The sequence below is a fragment of the Thunnus thynnus genome, chromosome 14 (assembly GCF_963924715.1).
Source record: "Thunnus thynnus chromosome 14, fThuThy2.1, whole genome shotgun sequence".
NCBI lineage: Eukaryota > Metazoa > Chordata > Actinopteri > Scombriformes > Scombridae > Thunnus > Thunnus thynnus.
Window position 1 is genome coordinate 13504539 of NC_089530.1, and position 18079 is coordinate 13522617.

An 18079-nucleotide genomic window follows, 5' to 3' on the forward strand; every position below is an offset into this window, starting at 1 on the left:
CGTCGTTGTTGTCAATTTCTGAGAATGAAAGATCCAGCTGGCACGCTTTAAAAAAAACCAATTATCACATGCACATACTTGACACCCATAACAAGAGCGGGCAGAACCTTGCCTGTTTGGTGGTGAAGCAGGTAGTGAACAATACCGCCTCAGGTTCCCTTAATGTTTTGGCATGAACAGTGAAACCATTTCTCCTCTGACCTTTGTATTTTCACTGCTATTACCATACTAAAACCTTACATTTACTATTCAATCCATCAGTCGCTTAAGTTGTTTTTCAAATATTTGCTGTCATGCTGAGTGCTTTCTACATCTGTGTGCTCATGCAGTATGTTGCAAACACATATTTTTGTCTAAATATGGCTAAATACACAACTATTCACAAGCACAAGCCGAGGAACCAAACACTGGCTGCGTATTCCAAGCAGACTTTCCTACATTTCTTTTGTCGCTATCAGAAACACTTGTAAATGACATGAATTCAAGCTGCAACAGCTTTTTACAGCCACCTGTTTCATACTCAGAGGGTTTTGGGTGGTGTATGGTTTTCAAAACTTGTAAAGTAACACTTCATTCAAAGGTCAAACTTTTCAGGTTGCGAGAAAACGTGTCTTAACTTTTAGGATGAAACTGAACCAGTTTTACCCTTTAGTTCCCCTTTGTACTACCTTACTGTCCTACAGCTGTATGCTCAGGTAAGTGCACAGTGATTTGTTGATGAGTTCCCCTTAAACGCCAATCAGTTGCAATGCAAGAAAACAGCATAGCAGGCTACAAACTTTTACAGTCTTTTTTTTTTAACAAACTACAAAACTATCTGTGATGGAAATAGAGAAGGGTGATGAAGACTGAAGACTGCTAAACTACTTTTGAACCAGATGCTGACAAAACCTCATGTACAGACTTTTTTTTCCACAGCAGATGTTTTGACACGTTGCAAAGTAAAGGAATTAATTAAGTAATTAATAACATTAATTACATTTGAATCCCATTCTGTTTAAGTATAGTGCATGATGGATCTGAGCCATTGTTAATAGTATCATTTCCAAGCTAAGACAAGCTAAAATGTCTGCTAAAGTGAAAACTGCAGTCCAGTGTAACTGACTCTTCAGCTGACACTGCTTTTAACTGCCATGCATGAAACTAGAATATTGTTAGTGAACTATGACGAGGACGTACACTTTGTTTGTTTGACTGTGTGAAGCTGATGAACAAAGGCATTACAACAGGACTGTTACAGGTCAAATGTCAGACTTGAAATGTTGGTTGTCAAAAACATCAGTAATAATGTTGAGTATTTATAGAAAAGAAAAAGCAGGAACCACAAGAACATGACAAATTAAAATACACTCGACTAATTTGGGTAGTGCCCTAATGTTTTGTCTGGAGGCTGTTGGATCTCAGCAAGACTATGATGAACTTGTGCCACTACCAATAATATTTTACTATACTGCCTTTAAACTAGAAACCCTGGTGTATAATGCAGGCTGGGAGGGAAAAAAGCTATAATCATATGGAGCACATAATACAGACTTATAATGGCTGATCATATCTGCAGAACTAATCCAGATATGCAAGACATTTCAATAATGTGTGCACAATAAAGCCTGAGAGTCCAAAAGTCAAACTCCACCCTAAAACACAATGTACATGTTAAGACAGTTCAAACAACGTTTAATCCATCATCTCATCAAGGAAACAAACCTGCACTCAGTTATGAATGTTTTTCTGAGCATCCTAGTCACACTAATTTCACTTTCACAGTTCACTTAGAAAAACATCTCTCAGGTGCAGACTCGATCTGCTATGTCAGTGTCCCAAGTCCCAATCACAAGTGCAGAGCTAAAAGATCTGTCTTTTGATGATATCATCAAGGAAGTCTTGGCTTGTACAGACTTGTTCATTTCCAGAAATGTAGCCTGAAGTGTAACAGACTAGGAAATAACATAAGATCAGTTTTAGGGTTGATTATACTAACATGGTGCTGCTCTCAGACTTCCTACTTCTACAAACATTGCCACTCCCTTATGACACAGCAGGAAGCAAACACAGGTACTATGAAACCTTCAGTATCACAGACTCAAAACTCAAGAAAACAAAGGAAGTTTCATCCACATGCTTTTGTCCCATTCTAATCCTCTTTATAACGGTGAAGACAATCAAAAGATCAAAGAGCAACACATCTGATTCTTATGTATTATCAGTCTTCTCACAAATTTCTGAGTCTTTTATCAGCATACTGACAGAGAACCTGTTCCTCCTGTTAGTGTCATCGCCACACCCCAAACAATCAGCCGTGTAACACACAAAGCTCAAAACAGGCTGAGTGAAGAATACATTAACCAATCTCTTAACTCCCGAGTAAATGTTTGAATCTTCAGTTTCACCTTCAGCACTGGTTGTCGGAGAACAAGCAGGAGACCGGTGGTGGTTTGTGAAAAGAGGGTTACAAAATAAAATCATTCACAAAAGCCCAGCTGAATAGATGTATTTATCACACAATATAAAGAAGATGTGAGCTTGTGGTTTAGAAACCAAAATGATTACATGGCCGTGCCAATAACTTCTAGGCTGTTGTGCTTTTATATTTCTGGTAAATAAAAACCCACAAACATACATGATCAACAAAATCTTATGTTGATGACAGCCATAAAGAGCCAAAATAAAAGACATCAGTGTTGACTGCTTAGTGGAGTCAAATTAAAAGGTTCACAATAAGGTTATGTATATGTTACATGTTCAAACTGGATTATACTTTATATCACAGTGTAGGCCGGAGATAAAATGGTCTTAAACACAACCACTGCACTACTTTTATGACGGGTCTTTTTTGCAAGAACTTCTTCTTGCAGATCACTTGAGAGTTAGTGAGTCAGTTCAACCAGTTTCCTGCTCTGGGATTCATACGGCCACTTTCTTTACCACTTCACACACTTTATAAACCCTGCAGCTTCCTGTCTCAGACAGGATATTGCTTCTTCTCTTCCATTGCTGCTCTCACTGTGCGTGTACGTTTTAAAAAAAAGACCCCAAGATGACATATTTAAATAGCTTGTTTTGTCCAACCAACAGCCGAAAACCCAGAGATATTCAGTATAATATCAGAGATGTTTAAGAAAACCAGCAAATACAGTATGTACATTTGAGTGGCTGGAATGTTTGGCATTTTTATTTAAAAAAAGGACTTATATGATTAAACAATTGCTACCAATTAGACTACTTTCCTTTAATTGATTAACTGACTTATCATTTCAGCTTTAGCCTTGCCACCATTTATAAACTGCATGCTGAACAATTAAAAATATTCTAACTACATTAAATGCAAGGAAATTGATTCATCGATTACAAAATATCAAATTATTTTATTATACAGAAGTGCATACGTCTGCTATATTGAAAATGTAAGAGTTGTTTTCACTTCAACAGCTTAACACAGATGAAAACCCAATCATTCAAGGCTCTTTGCCACAAGCAGCAACATCTCTCTGTCTTACAGTCTCAGTAGAGCTGAGTTCGGTAGAAAATGCATTAATTTTTAAACTGGGCAAACAGGCACGAGCATTTCAACAGCCTGCTGCTTGAGATGGTTCGTCACTTTGACTGCTGTTTAGTGAGCTAACAACTCCTATTTACAAATCAGTCTGATGGTACATACCGTGAGGGCCACATGCTTAAGGGAAACTTTGAATAAACAGAAGAGATACAAGCTACCGTTTGTTAATTCACTCTTCTGCCTCAGCACAAATAAGAAATAAAACAGTCTCACAAACAAAAGAGACATAAATCATAGCCATTAAACAAACTAGTGCAAGCTTCATATCTGCTCGACTTGGTCAGCAGATTTTTCTCTGTAAAACACATGAAACTATCTGCTCCAGTTCAACCTGCCTCATCTTGTTACAGTAAAAACACACCTTTGCCGTTTCATCTCGCAGTTAAGACTGCCTTGTGCGTGTTTTTATATGTCTGCTGGTTGAAATGATTGACTTAAGATATGTTACTGTGTCTCATCATTGTTGCATCACTGTCAATACAATAATAAAATAAGTGGTCAGTGTTTATCCAGTTAGCCACCTCTGAGGTAAATGTGGTAAAGCCACACAGTGAGCTGGACTGATACAAAGTTTGATCCAGTTGGACGTTTCTTGGGTTCACTCAGCAAGCATTGATGACATTGGTGACAAGCCAAAGAGCATAATACACAGTTCCTCTTCTATCTTCTAAACATACTTAGAATATTTCTGAACTGAGCGCAGAGATTATAACATCGTCACTCAGTTGTTCCTCAGAGTGTTGTCACAATGAGAATACACCTGCTGCTACACACATCCTCACAGGCACAGACTATGGAAAAAAAAGAGCTAGTTTATCAGGTGTAATGCCTGCTATGTCTGTCGGTTTACTGTTTTATGAGGTCTGTATTTCCCGAATTCAGGTCAACGATTCATTATGACTTCATTAGAATACACTAGCACATACAATGGCATGAGTGAGCCGACAACAACACGCATAATGCTGTCTTTGTTTTCAGTCAGAATACCTGTTCCTGAGCTTTTCTGCAACGGACAAAGTAAGCAGTGTCACACAGACAGCCATGGGAGGTTGCTCACATAATCTCTTTTCCATCAAATTTCTATGGACATGCTGAGCCCAAAAATATTATTTTTTTTCCCCATCCATGAACTTCTATAAACTGTATACTGTAAATTCTACTGAGACAAATACCAAAGTTAGTTGTATTCATGGTTGAGGGATTGCTTTCGTAAAATTACACATTTGTGAGCAAAAGAAAGAAATGTCAGCAAAGGCACAAAATAGTCCTTCAAGACAATCAGCTTTACATGTGACCCTCTGTGCCTTCAGTTATATGAGGTCAGGGGAGCTTCTCATTTGGTCTAAGCTTTATACCGTACTCCATCCAATTGTCAGGCACAGCTGTAAACCAAATACATTACCAAATGTCCTCCTTGCTTTTGAAGATTACAGTGAGAATACCTAATTTTCTCCGGCTTAACTCGGAGCGCCTTCTACGACAAAACCGGTTTGGCTGCTGAGGTTAAAGGGAATATGCTGCGAAACCACAAAGTCAGTCATCCTTTAACTGACTTCAGCAGCTCTAGGGTACATGTCAGAAAGACAGCACAGGTCAGGACTCTGGGATCCTCAGTTTCAAGCCCTGACAGAGAGAAATGCTGAATGAACCACCCCAGCCCATGGGAAATAACATGCAAATCCTTAGTATCCCACTTAATCCAGAGCACTAAGGTCACAAGTAAGAAGGCTGAGCTTGAGTATCCCCACCTCACCGAACCGGTCCGTAATTCACACCAGTCCCCCTACGCGTTTGCTGTTAAACAAAAATAGAGACACTGTGATGATGACTGTGGTATTCGATCATCTCATGAATCAAATGTACCAATCCACTTTATTTTTTTGCTACTTTTCTCTGTTTTATATGGCAATTAGGTGGATATCTTTGTGTTTTAGACTGTTGATTAGATCTAATCTTAGACTCAGGGAAAGTTTAAAGTCCATTTTTCACTCTTTTCTGACATTTAGTTGACCAAACAATTGATTAGAAATATATTTGACAGATTAATTATTAGTTGCAAACATACATCTCAATTTTGTGACATGCGACTAGAGATCATATCAAAATAGAGATTTTTCATTTATATGGTGTATTTTCCTGGTCATATCACAAGCTACATTATAGGTATTGGAAATTTTCAGGAGCTTTCCACCACATCTCATGGCCTTCATCAGAGGATGGAGTGTTTTTTTGCTTTTTTTCTTGCAACCATGTCCAAGGTCAATAATGCACCTTGAAGCTTTACATTATACACCAGAAAAACAAATATCTTCACTTATTTGGAACAGTGAACGCCTCTACCTGCTTGGCAGTCGAATCCACATGATGTTTCTCTTATTTGATATCATCTTAACTCTGAATAAATATTGCTCTAAGGCACAATTAGTCAAGCCCTTTTGACCATATGAAGCCACTGAGTCAAAAAATATTGTGACATTTGATTAAAGCTGAAATCACTGGTTGATTAATCAATTAGTGGAGCGACAGAAATTACTCACTAACAATTTTTACAATTGATTAACCAATTATGTCATTTTTTTTAAAGCAAAAATGCCAAAAAAATGTGTTGGTTCCAAGTTCTCAAATATAAATATTTGCTGGTTTTCTTGGTCTGCTCTGATGGTAAATTAATATCTTTAAGTATTAGACTGTTGACATCAATTTGGGCTCTTTTCTGACATTTTATAGACCAAACAATTAATCAATAAATCAAGAAAAAAGCCTGCAGATTATTTTTCATGAAAATAATCGTTAGTTGCAGCCCTATATCTGGTTTTAGTAATATTGTCCAACTCTTTTCTCTCTGAAAATGTAAGTATTTAATGCTCTCTGTCATCCAGAAAGCATCAGTGTTTAGGGACAAAAGGTCATGAGTGTATCTGACGTCAGCATGGGATCACCTGCCCCAACAGGTTGGACAAACAGTATCAAACACAAAGTCAGGACTTTGCAGTACTAGTGTAACAGAACATAGTTGATCCGTGATTCATATGGCTTGCCTCCCATTGGTTTGGCACACATGTGAACCGCAGATTAATTGCAAAATTTAATGTCTTATTGGAGACAAAGTAAACAAACTGCTGTTGGACAGACAGCATGTCGCTTACAGGGATTTTAAACAATAAGAACCAAATCAGAATCAAACAGGTCTGAAGTGACATCTGCAGATATGTTTATGTGCTGTTTAGCTACCTAGCTGCTAACTGACATTAGCGATCCCTGGTGAATGTTTGTATGGTGGCTCATTCAACAAGCTGCAGGACAAGACGTGTACATGTTTGTAAGTTTTCATCAAGTTTTCATGACATGGACACAAGCTGTCGTTTCCTTCACTACCACGTTTAAAGGAAGAAAGTATCATGCCTCATATTGCACTTAACTTTAACAATTGAGTATTGAATATTTTATATATTTTAGATTTTATTTAAACAATGGACGTCTTGAATGTTGTTTTCATTTAAGAACATGGGCAAAAGTTCCTTGCTTTAAATGTTTCATAGAATAAATGGAAAGCAAAGTTGTCTTCCTTTTATTTTCTTTTTTGCTGCCGATCTGTAACTCAAAGCCTCGATATGATCCCAACCCTGGGTTTTAGGGGTGCGATGAATGCTTGGGACCTGGGCTGGATTATCCATATATGGCATTGGGCAAGTGCCCAGGGCCACCAGCTAATGTGCCCTGCTGGGGCGTGAAAAAAAAATGAAAAACGTTAAAAGTTTTCGTGGTCAGAAACAGCAGAGCACTTGATTTAGCTTTTATTCATCATTATTCGTATTAATAAGAATGATAAGAATAAGAAAACAGTTGAAAAGTAGCCCCTGCCGTGCATCTTTCAGCACCATGGAGGCGTGGAGAGAGACGCTGTTTATTTCAGTAATAATAGTAGTAGGCCTACACTTCATTGCTAAAAGAAATATGTTCAAAGACAATTTTACTAATCCACTTTCTGTGTGGAACAAGTAGGCTGCACCTTTGTATTCCTGAGTGCTGCGGTTCATACATGAGTTAACTATTTTATTTTCTATTTTTGAAAGGCGAGAAGGAAAATCAAGTCCTTTATAAATGTCATATCTGTTGTGTCTCACCAAGAAAATGAAAAATACCTTTTCATTTGTGGATTTTGAAATGAAACTCAAATCATTACTCTGTTTTCATTCCTTTAATATCTATCTCTGAAAACAACAGATCAACAAAACAACCATAATTTCTAATAGCCTATGCAATGCAAAACATTTTCTAAATGCGCTGCTCCTTATACCTTCACATCACCACACCTGGCGCTCTCTGATCACTCAGCTGTTGAAATGGTTTCTTGCAACATTCGTTGTGGGCTTGCCTTATTTGGTGTGTGACACATACTCTGTAATGGTTTTGCATGTAGGCCTCAGACAGGCTGATGTAAATACGGATATGTAGCATGACGTGTTGCATTTGTAGGCCCATGGCTATCTATGGTATAAGGTGTTTTGATTGTGTCATACATTTTTCTGTTGTATATGTTGAGCCTGTACTTTAGCAATCTTTATACTCGTAGTAAATTTCACTGCTTTACGTGTAAAGAGTGGTCACCCTAAGGCACCACACAGTGTTAATCCGGGCCAGCTTGAGACACCTGTGACTGCAACAACAACAACATAATGTTTTATGAGCAAAACCCAGACTGTTGCACATGCATTTGGTTAACCTGTTGTGGGAGGTGTAGTTGAGGGGAAATTTTCCACCTACACAGGGTGCCTGCCTTGCTGATCTTGCGTAATTATTGTCCCCAGGTCCCACCAGATTCTCACGGGATGCTGATCAGCTCAGTTAGCAGCTCTGTGTCAGAACCGCTTTAACTACTTCATGTGACCAAACAAGCTAAAAAGGTGCCCCGTGTCTGAACCAGCCATTAACATTAGCTAGTGAGCGGAAGCTGATTCTTTCTTTTTTTTTTTTTTTTGAGGGGGTGTTTTCTTACCTTGGGCAAGTCTCGGAGTTGGTTGGCATCCAGCAACAGCTCCTCCAAACTCCGTCCGTAGCGATAAATCTCATCGGGCACATACAGCAGGGAGCAGTGACGTTTATCGATCATCTCAACATGACGGTTGCACCGCCACAGGGGTATACAGTGGAACATCACGGAGGAGCTGGCGATAAATCTCGTACCCGGGCGATAAACAAACAGCAGGGAGAAGGAGGAGGAGGGGATGCAACAGATTGCTACGGCGGGACAGCTCTGGAAATAAATTCACCGTCAAACACAAGCAAAGCGTAAACTCAAAACAGGCAAGCAAAGCGCCGTCAACTCAAACCGTAAATAACGTTACCGAGCTAACGTCAGTTAGGTCGCGACGAACATGGGAATTACTCTCCGTCGTTGTCTCACTTTGGTTAGTTTGTAGGCACCTGTTTAATTTTTTTTTCTCTCCACTCGCCCCCCGCCGGTTTTAAAATCCCTCTTTTTTATCGTAAAAAAGACAGACTACATCTCAGTGTAAAGAGGAGGGTAGCATTGTCGGTTTTTTTCGTGTCGTCCCGGAGTTTATTTCCTCTCCCGTCCAGTTTCTGACCCGGAACATTCACTCCCTCATTCCGATCCTACGTCATCATCCCAGGCTGCTCCTCCCTCCGGTCTCCGGTCCCTCCTCTGGATGGTCCCGTCCCCCGTCCCGTGCAGGTCCGCCATGACCGGGCAGAGAGGACTGACAGCTGCCCGGGGACCCCTGGTTGACGGAGGACACCGAGCATAAAACTCTGGACCTGGAGCGCGAATTTAAAAATATTTAATTGTAGTAAAGTATATTAAAAATATGACTAGAAAAAGCGAGCTAAAGCACATAATGTGGACTAATAGATGTACCCAATCATGGAGCATAAGTTACCCTACAGTACTGTAGCCCAGTGGTTCTCAAAGTGGGGTCCGGGGACCCCCAGGGGGCCCTGAGGGGGTTTCAGGAGGTCCCCTGCAAAAAGGAATAATTTATTTGCACTATTATTCCATCAATAAGTAACACAGTGACAGAATGTGTGACTATTTGGGTCATTGTTTTCATACACTTTCTGTAATAAAACATCTAAAAGCAAAAATCTTATTAGATGGGGGTCTGTGGTGTTATTTGTGTCACTTAGGGGTCCTTGATGTGAAAAAAATTGAGAAACACTGCTATAGCCTTCTTTAATATTCTATTGTATTCTACTATATATTTCTACCACCACATTTCAGGGGTAATGATACTTTATTTACATTATGTTGAGTTTACAGCTATAAAATCTGACAGCTATAAAGATTTTACATTCAAAAATTAATATCATTTTATAATTTTTTGTATATCATTATTCAAAACCAATGTTACGTATTTTATGGTGTTTTGTTATTTATTAAACTACCCACCTACCCAGTATACAGCCTAAAGTAATTATAATCCCAGTGGGAAACTGGGTTGCAGTGTTTGCATAAAAATTTACATACGCAATAAAAAAAAAACATACATGAAAAAGGAAGAAAGAAAGAAACATACACACTAAGAAAGAAAGAGAAGCAATGGGTAGCAATAGTCCACCATGACATACATGCTTCATAAAATACAGTGCAGTCCAGCAGTGATCATGATATTAGCTCCACCTCAGTTGCTGCAATGTCAAACAACATCAAAATGCTGCTTACACAGTCGACTAATGCATCAGTATTAACAATTAGCTAGCAATATAATACTGACAGGGGTCATTCCACTATATAATGAGTACTTTTACTTTCCATACTTTAAGTACATTTTACTAATAATACTTATTTCTACATTGTGCTATTTCTTTTACATGAAAGATCTCACTATTTCTTTCACCACTGGAAACCTGAATGTGTTTGAATTATTATAGACCTGTTCAGCGGGTAATTGTAATCAGTCAGTTGGTACATTATGAAATAGTATGCCATGAAAAAACAAAAAAACAAAGCCAGATTAACCTGTTAGGGTAACCTAAATACAAAAGTGAGCTGCTCAGCTCTCATTAACAAACCATTCCTCATATACTATGTATATTTTGTATAGTAAACTACACTGACATGTGTCAAGTTTGCTGTTGGGGTAATATGATTAAACACCAGAATATGCACCATGTAAGGACAAGCAGCTGAAATAATGTAGGTCTCAAAACTAGATTTCAGCACATGCAGGGACCCTCTTGAAGACAGAACCACAAGATAAGATACTAAAGCAGCTTCACATTACTGCTGTTATCATGCCAGTTAATACAGAGCTTTACTTTATTCCCTAACAAAGTTACAATTAATTATATACACAGTACCATACACCAACCGCAGATTAAAAGCTAAAAAGCTTTTGGGGCATCTGGCTGTTGTTTGCGTTTAATGTTAGCAGGCCTGCTAATGTGTCTCCATATCTTTTCTCAGCGATGCCCGTTTACTTTTTAAAACAGTAGCTTCAGTAGTGTTCAAGAGTTACCACGTCAACTGGGAATGTGTCCACTAATTGTCCAATAATTTGTCATGTCCTGCACAGAGCCCCCATGATGGAGTTGTACAGACCTGTTGCACTGATTTCAATTTCTAATTTAAACCATCCTCATGTCATCCTTTATTGATCCCTTTTCTTTCTTTTTATGTTGCTTACTTCCAGGTCAGAGGTCAGGCTCAGCTCCAGCCTTTTGTGCCAGGGTCCCCTTGTGGGACGACAGCCTCATTCACCTCAGGTCATGTTACACCCTCTTCAAGGTTAGTTAGGCTCCTGCTCTGATGTAAGCCAGTAGCTCTTTATTTCTACTGGACATTCTGATTTTTAGCAATTACCAAAAGGTCACTATTAGGTTGCAATATGTTCACCTTTATGTACGATTATAAACAGGTTGCTTTTTCACAATCTTCAAATCCTTACCTTCTGCCTTGTGCTTCGAGAGGCCTCAAAGGGAATCTACATTTTAGAAGTTTGGCATTTTTTTCAAACCTATAAATTAAACATGAGCAAGGATTAACGATGCAGTCTCAGCAGGCTGCCACAGGTGGTGCTGAAGGCTGCAGCAGTTTCAGGGCCTTCCTCCTAATATCTCAAAACAGTTGTTCAAACATATCCAGAAAAACAAAAACAGACAGGAAAGGTCCTTGAGAAGTGGCAGCCAGCAGATGCCTTTCCCATAAAAGATGACAACAAAAGGATTATAATTGGCTGACATGGAACTTTCTTTACATTTTGTAGAAGTATTTGGTTTTTCAAAATTGTCTGACTGAAAACCAGGTGAGTGAGAACAAATTTGGACCTGACAAAACAAGAACATGGATCAACAGATGCGCCTTCGATATCTGTCCATGTGTTTTTTTTTATAGATTCCAGTTTTCTAAACACACAAACAGCGTGAAGTGAAAGTACAGTTCATCTATTTATACAAACCCTTTGACCATAAACATTAAAATCCTGTTCAAATATACAAGATATGAAATTACTGTATTGTATTATTGTATTATTGTCATAATCAGTTGTAACATTTGTAACACCACTCTGAAGTTCCCTTTGACTGGTTTAGTGTTAGAAGAGGTGAGAGAAATATCAAAAATGCATTCATATCAAAATAGTGTCATTTATTGAGATCATCTCAAATTGTATGTGATGAAATGAGAAATACAGAAAGTACACCACTTCTCTATACATCCTCTAGAGGGAGCCACACCCCTTTTAATAACCAACAAGCTTGACCTTGTTTAGCTCAAACAGGCTGAAAAACAAAATATCAAATCACATGATTTTGCATTTTTGGTCGTCTATTTAATAGTGAAGCTTATTCAAATTTTGAGAGAAAAAAAACATGGTGACTGCCTATATAGTTTGGCAAACAGAGAGTAATTTAAGGTGAACAAAGGCTGACTATTGTCCAGAGTTAATGAATGATAGAGTGCACTTTTCCCACATCCACAAACTGTAAACAGCCAGATTATAGAAGAGCATTTATCTGCGTCCCAGCTGTTTCTTAAATGCCTTTAAGGACTTTGCCATCATTGGAGCAACTCCTGTGGGAACAACAATGAAAAAAAATCTCGATTAACATGAGTAAGGTCAAATAAAATGTCAATTATAATGATTACATGGGTTGAATCTATTTGTATAGCTTTTAGCCTGACTTTTGAATCCAATGACAGGATGAAAAAAAACAAAACAAAAGACTGACATAAATATCTAAACAGGCCTGTTTGACAGGTTTGGGAAGTTGCATCAGAACAACAACATTGCATCTACAATATTCTTGTTGGCTCACGGGTTTTTTTGCGAGGGTCTTGTGTACTGTTTGGTCCTGAACTGGTGCTGCTGGACCTGGTGGGCTCAGTAATTAGCTTTGATCTGTTGTCCTGAACCTTGACGCTGTAAATTGAGGAAATAATAAATAGCACAACACATGATTTTGTCAAAAGAAGTTTGCAAAAACAAACATGATGCACAAAAATTACTCTAACTACTTATTTTAAAATACTTGCTCCAGCTTTAGGGTTTTTTTTAAATTTACTACAACATTAGGTATGTCAGTGTTACACTACAACTAGTGAGCATAACATCCTATGTAGCAACAGTTGACAACAAAGGCCACAAGGCCGTCTCTAACCAGCATAAAACCAGTTTATCCAGCACATTGCTCCAATTCCTGTGTTTGGCTAAGCTCACGGCAAAAGCTTTTCACCCACTGTTATCACATGAGTCTCCGACAGGTTATGACCCTCCTAAGCTGCTGTTGTTGAGTGATCATTCTGTAGTTGAGGGGCTTTTATGTGGAAGAGGAGCAGTTTAAGCACAAGGCTTAACCAGGTGTTCACATTTGACCAAAGATAAATCTACAACAATTCTCCCATACAGATTTTGATTTGTTTATTAACATTACAATTAGGAAAACAACCTAGATTAAATGAATAAATGAAAAAAAAATAAAGGCAAGAAACAAATCACAAGCTAATAAAAACAGAGTAGAAATTTCTCTGTATTTAGGATGCTGAGACCCACCTGCACCTGAGCTGATGAGGCTGCTGAACAGCAGTTCCATGAATTTCTTGCTGAATTCGCACATCTCTCGGTGGCTTGGCAACAGTGTGAATAAATGCCATCTTCACCTGCCGACCTGAAAAAAAAAGTGTCACAGTGCACAGAACGTCATAAGGACTAAGTAATGTTTTTCTACAGTATACGGTGCCTGTAAAGTGCCTTTTCACATTTTAATATTTTAATTTTATATCAGAGTGGATGTATTTAGGATTGTTTGACAAAATGTTTGATTATGACTGTGTTTTGGATCACCTGCCAACCTTCTGATACAGTCATTTGTAACAAGTTTTACAGTCGAGTTCAGTACACACCTTTGGGTTTATTAGAATGAGCTGAGACGATGCTTTTTGTCAGCCTTTGGAGTTTCCTCTCCCTCTCCTCAGACAGTCTGATGTACATCTCTTTCCACGACTCATACTCCTGAAGTTTGGAGTCCTTGAAGTCCCTCTGGCAGTGTTTCCCCCACAAGTGGTCTGTCACTCCGATGTAGATCTGTGGAAACAAACAAATAAATACAATGCAAACAACTAAAAAATACCTGTACACTTGAACTAAGTCTCTCTTTCTATTCACAACTTTTGCTATATGTCTACCATGTTCTCAGCTCAACCCAAAGTCCACAAAGTTTACAAAACCTGGAAATGTAAATTCAGAATAAACTGACATATGCTCAGTGGCTGCTGTAGGTAAACCTGCTCCTTCAAATCATTTTAGCATATAAAGCAGGACACTTCTTTTAAATAACTTCTCAAAACTTATCTTTTTAAAAAGGCCTTTATCTAATTGTTACCACACTGTTTTATATCCAACGTCTTATCTGTTTTATTACTACTGTTGTTTTATTGTTTTTATTTATTATTATTTTAAATCTTATAATGGGGTAGATTTTTCTGTTTTATTTTATTGTAATTGTCTGATTTTACTGCTTAATTGTTAAAGCTTATTATTATTATTATTATTATTATTATTATTATTATGAGGTCAGGATGTCAAGTAGTATTCTATGCAATACATATTATAAATGTGGTAGGATTTTTCTTGCCAGATATGGTTGCATCATGGCCATAAGTAGGCAATTAACAGCTCAGTACAACAGTGATGTGCAGAAAGACAACTTGTTAAATCTTACTTGCATGAAGCTTTCAAGTCAACATTAACTCAAAACCTCAAAATCATTATTTCAGCATTCTGTTGAGTGTAAATTTCAGGCATTAGCGGGGCTTCCCTACTGCTATGCAGGTGTATCTAATAAAGTGGCCACTAAGTGTACGTCTGCACTAAATGTATTTATACTTCACATTCTTACTGGGTTGCATTCTTCAACGCGCAGCAGCTGCTCTGGGGTACACCTCTCCAGCACCGGCTCAAGGATTTCAAAAGGGACTCCACCAGTTTCATGAAGCACTGAGAAAAGATCCCTGGACCTAAATATGAATCCAACAACCTGACAGACATTAAACGCATCACAAGGTTCCTTTGTGCTTTGTACTTACAGTTAATATTGTTCTGCAGTGTGCGGATACACTGTTGGTACAAGCTCATCATGGCTGGGAGGAAGATGGTCTTGGCGCCGGAGTAGACTTGCATCTTCCTGTTAAGACGCTGACCGGTGAAGACTGCGGACTCCTCAGAGACGTTACAGAAATCAGACTCCTTCTCGACTTTAAGACAAATGGAGAAGTGTCAAGAACCGAGTAATCGTTGTGAATATACAGCTGTGTGTTATTCATAATGTACCTTTCCTCTCAAAGTACTCAACAGTGGATGGGTTTTCACATTCAGGCAGAACTGCAGGTAAAGGGATGTTGACCAAGTCCATTACGGACTCCTTAAACTTCTAAAATATGAGGGATTATTAGTCAATATTAATCAATCATGATCTGCTCTCTAAAAGCTTTACTTTTAGATCAGTGAATACCTTTTTTGGAGAGAGAACATTTACAGACGTCACTGGTGACTTGACAGGTTTCAGGCCAGGATCCTCTTTTACTACAGTCTTGATTTTTTTGGCAGGTGTCTTTGCTCCTGATCGTTCCCTCCTCTTGGAAACATTCTCGTCATAGTTCAAGTAAGATTCAAAAGACATAGAGGGCTCCTTGATGTCACTTTCCTTGTCTTTGTGCTTTCTTCTGGCTTTTTTGTTTTGGGGTTTTGAATGTGCTTTATATTCAGACTCTTTAAGACCAACATGCTTCTCTTTTTCTGTTTTCTTCCTTTTTCTGTTTTGGGCCTCTGAGCTACTTGATATTCCTGAAGATCTGTCCTCTTCAACGTTGGTCAGTTTGAACAACTTTTTTTTGTATTTGACAGTGGACTCATATGAAAAATATTCTTTGCCATCATTTGGCGATTCTTTTGATGGCTTTGATTTCTTATTTGACTCTTTTTCTGACGCAAAACCTCCACAATCAGAACCGCTTTCCAGTTTTTCCTTGGAGTCAGGCCTGAATGTCTGATGAGTGTCCCCTGAGTTTTTGTTTCCAAGCACACTATCACGGTCATCGTCATCATTTTTCTTCTCCTTGGAATGATCATGGATTTCAATTTTTTTGCTCAAGATTTCATCATTTTCCAAGATATTCTGGTTTTCATTCTGGCTTTTTTTTCTTTTCTGCTCTTCACACTGTTTCTCCGCATCAGCTTTTCTTTTGCCCATTTTAAATAAAGGTTCATTTGAAGTTTCCTGACTTTTGCAATGTGATGTTAAGCAATTATTGTTTAAATCCTCTGTTGTCAAACCTCCATCATTTGGACAATTTTGGTCATCCAGTTTGTCTTTAACAGACATGCTGTCTGACACGTCCCCATCTTCTGTGAGGCTGAATTGAGGAGAAATTCAAGATAAAGACGTCAAACAAATACACAACAATCAATCAATTGTATTATACCGTATATTGTTAGTAAAAGTAAGCAGTTAAATTCACTTCACCTGACAGGCTTCTTAGGGACCAGTTTTTTCCATCCTCTAACCAGCGACTTGGCAAATTCTCCAGCTTCTTCATGTCTGCGTAGGGAGTTAACAGTTTTGCCAATCCCAGTTTCCTAATTTACACGTAGACACCAGTCAGTGCAGTAATGAAGATCCAAAATTCACATGCCAACATATCACCACACTATCTATTCTTTGAAACAGAGACTTACAGCAAGAATGTCTAATGTGATATCCAGATCCTTGAGTTTCTGTAAGGTTTTTAGAACCTGAAAGGAGATGAATAAAGACATGTCTGATTACGTTACCACGCTTTTGTGTATTTTATAACAAACGTATTTGGGCAAATGTCTCGTGTGCTTGAACGTGGTTTCAAAAGTTGCTGGTAAATTGAACAAAACCTGACACACCAAATATGGCAGTCCTGGTTTTGGATCGCCACAGTGGCTGACTGTGCATTCAGAGCAGAAGCTATGTATGGGAACCTCACACGCCCACTTAGGGCTGCTCCTTTTACTGTGAACTATAAATGGATAACGCTACTGTCGCCTGATATATAGACCCTCTCTATATAACTGAACAGAGTGATTTAAAGCTGAGCATTTGGAAGTTGATTTAAATATATTAACATTGGCCAATTTATTAGTACACCTACAAGTAGAACTGACTTACAGAAGTATGCAGAGCGTCACAACCTTCACTTGCTGATGGACAGCAGCCATAAGTTGAACAACTGCAGGAGTTGCCAATTTTAGCAGCAAAGCACCTCCCATTTATACAGCCTGACCCCTACTAAAGTGCTGCGAGGCAGAAGCACACATGTCATTGACTGAAACAGCACTCAATCAGCCCCTCTCCACACACAGTCAATGATAGCTAATGAGTATAAGAGGGGAAAATATCATACCCTAAAGATTTCTGACAGACTGCCCTGTTTCTATTCTTCAGTTCACGTTTTTATAGCGTCCAATATGACAGCAGGTGGTAGTAGACTAATATTTACAATATTAACCAGATAGTAAATGAATGGATCTTTGCTATCCGTCTTGGTAAGCATAGCAGATGTGAAATTTGGTCGTACATGGGAGCAATTTAGCCTTAAACTTGTCCACCGGTAGCATTTTATTTGTCTCTAAAAATAACACTGCGACAACACAAATGGTGTCGAGACAAAACCATTAATGAAAAGCGGTGGAGTTTAGCCAATTAAAGCAGAAGGGAGGAAACTCAAAGGGAAAAATCATCAATCATTGGCTGTGTCATGGTAAGCAATATAAATCAGAGAGATGAATCAAAGCTGCGCACATAAGTGTGGCGTCATGTCATGTCCTTCAGCTGTGGCCTGTGCAGGAATAAAACATTGTAGCTACCGTAGCAGACTCTGCTGTGTCTGTGAGCTGAAGTTTGAACCGCAGGACTTTCTTCAGCACATCGGAGCTGCGGGCCATCACGGTGACTCACGTGCAGCCGTCTACACACACCGGGCAGCGCGTGCCCACTGATGACACCATTATAAAGGGCGGAAGCAATGACTGAAAACATACGAGA

At 38.7% G+C, this 18079-nt stretch overlaps 2 protein-coding genes across 3 annotated transcripts in view; both read right to left on the bottom strand.

Moving 5' to 3' along the window:
• lrrc1 (leucine rich repeat containing 1) overlaps nt 1-9146 on the bottom strand; it is a 28111-nt gene extending 18965 nt beyond the window's left edge. Inside the window, exons 1-2 of the mRNA XM_067609929.1 lie at nt 8899-9146; nt 8550-8807 (exon numbers count right to left, since the gene is read on the bottom strand). Of these exons, the coding sequence (XP_067466030.1) occupies nt 8550-8708 (159 nt within the window). The 5' untranslated portion in view covers nt 8709-8807; nt 8899-9146. The remainder of the gene's footprint in view (nt 1-8549; nt 8808-8898) is intronic.
• Nucleotides 9147-12143: 2997 nt separating this feature from the next.
• On the bottom strand, nt 12144-18037 carry eloal (elongin A, like). Of its 2 annotated transcripts, none has more exons than XM_067609932.1 (11): nt 17902-18037; nt 16744-16800; nt 16532-16644; nt 15521-16421; nt 15340-15436; nt 15096-15263; nt 14909-15006; nt 13914-14094; nt 13564-13678; nt 12830-12933; nt 12144-12584 (listed from the first exon to the last, which is right to left on the bottom strand). In XM_067609932.1, the coding sequence occupies exons 1-11, from the start codon at nt 17977-17979 to the stop codon at nt 12523-12525; spliced, it is 1974 nt and encodes a 657-aa protein (XP_067466033.1). In that variant the 5' UTR covers nt 17980-18037; the 3' UTR covers nt 12144-12522. The 2 variants fall into 2 exon arrangements, with proteins under 2 accessions (XP_067466033.1, XP_067466032.1); XM_067609931.1 differs by having other exon boundaries at nt 15340-15439; nt 17902-18036.
• Between the last annotated feature and the right edge of the window lie 42 nt (nt 18038-18079).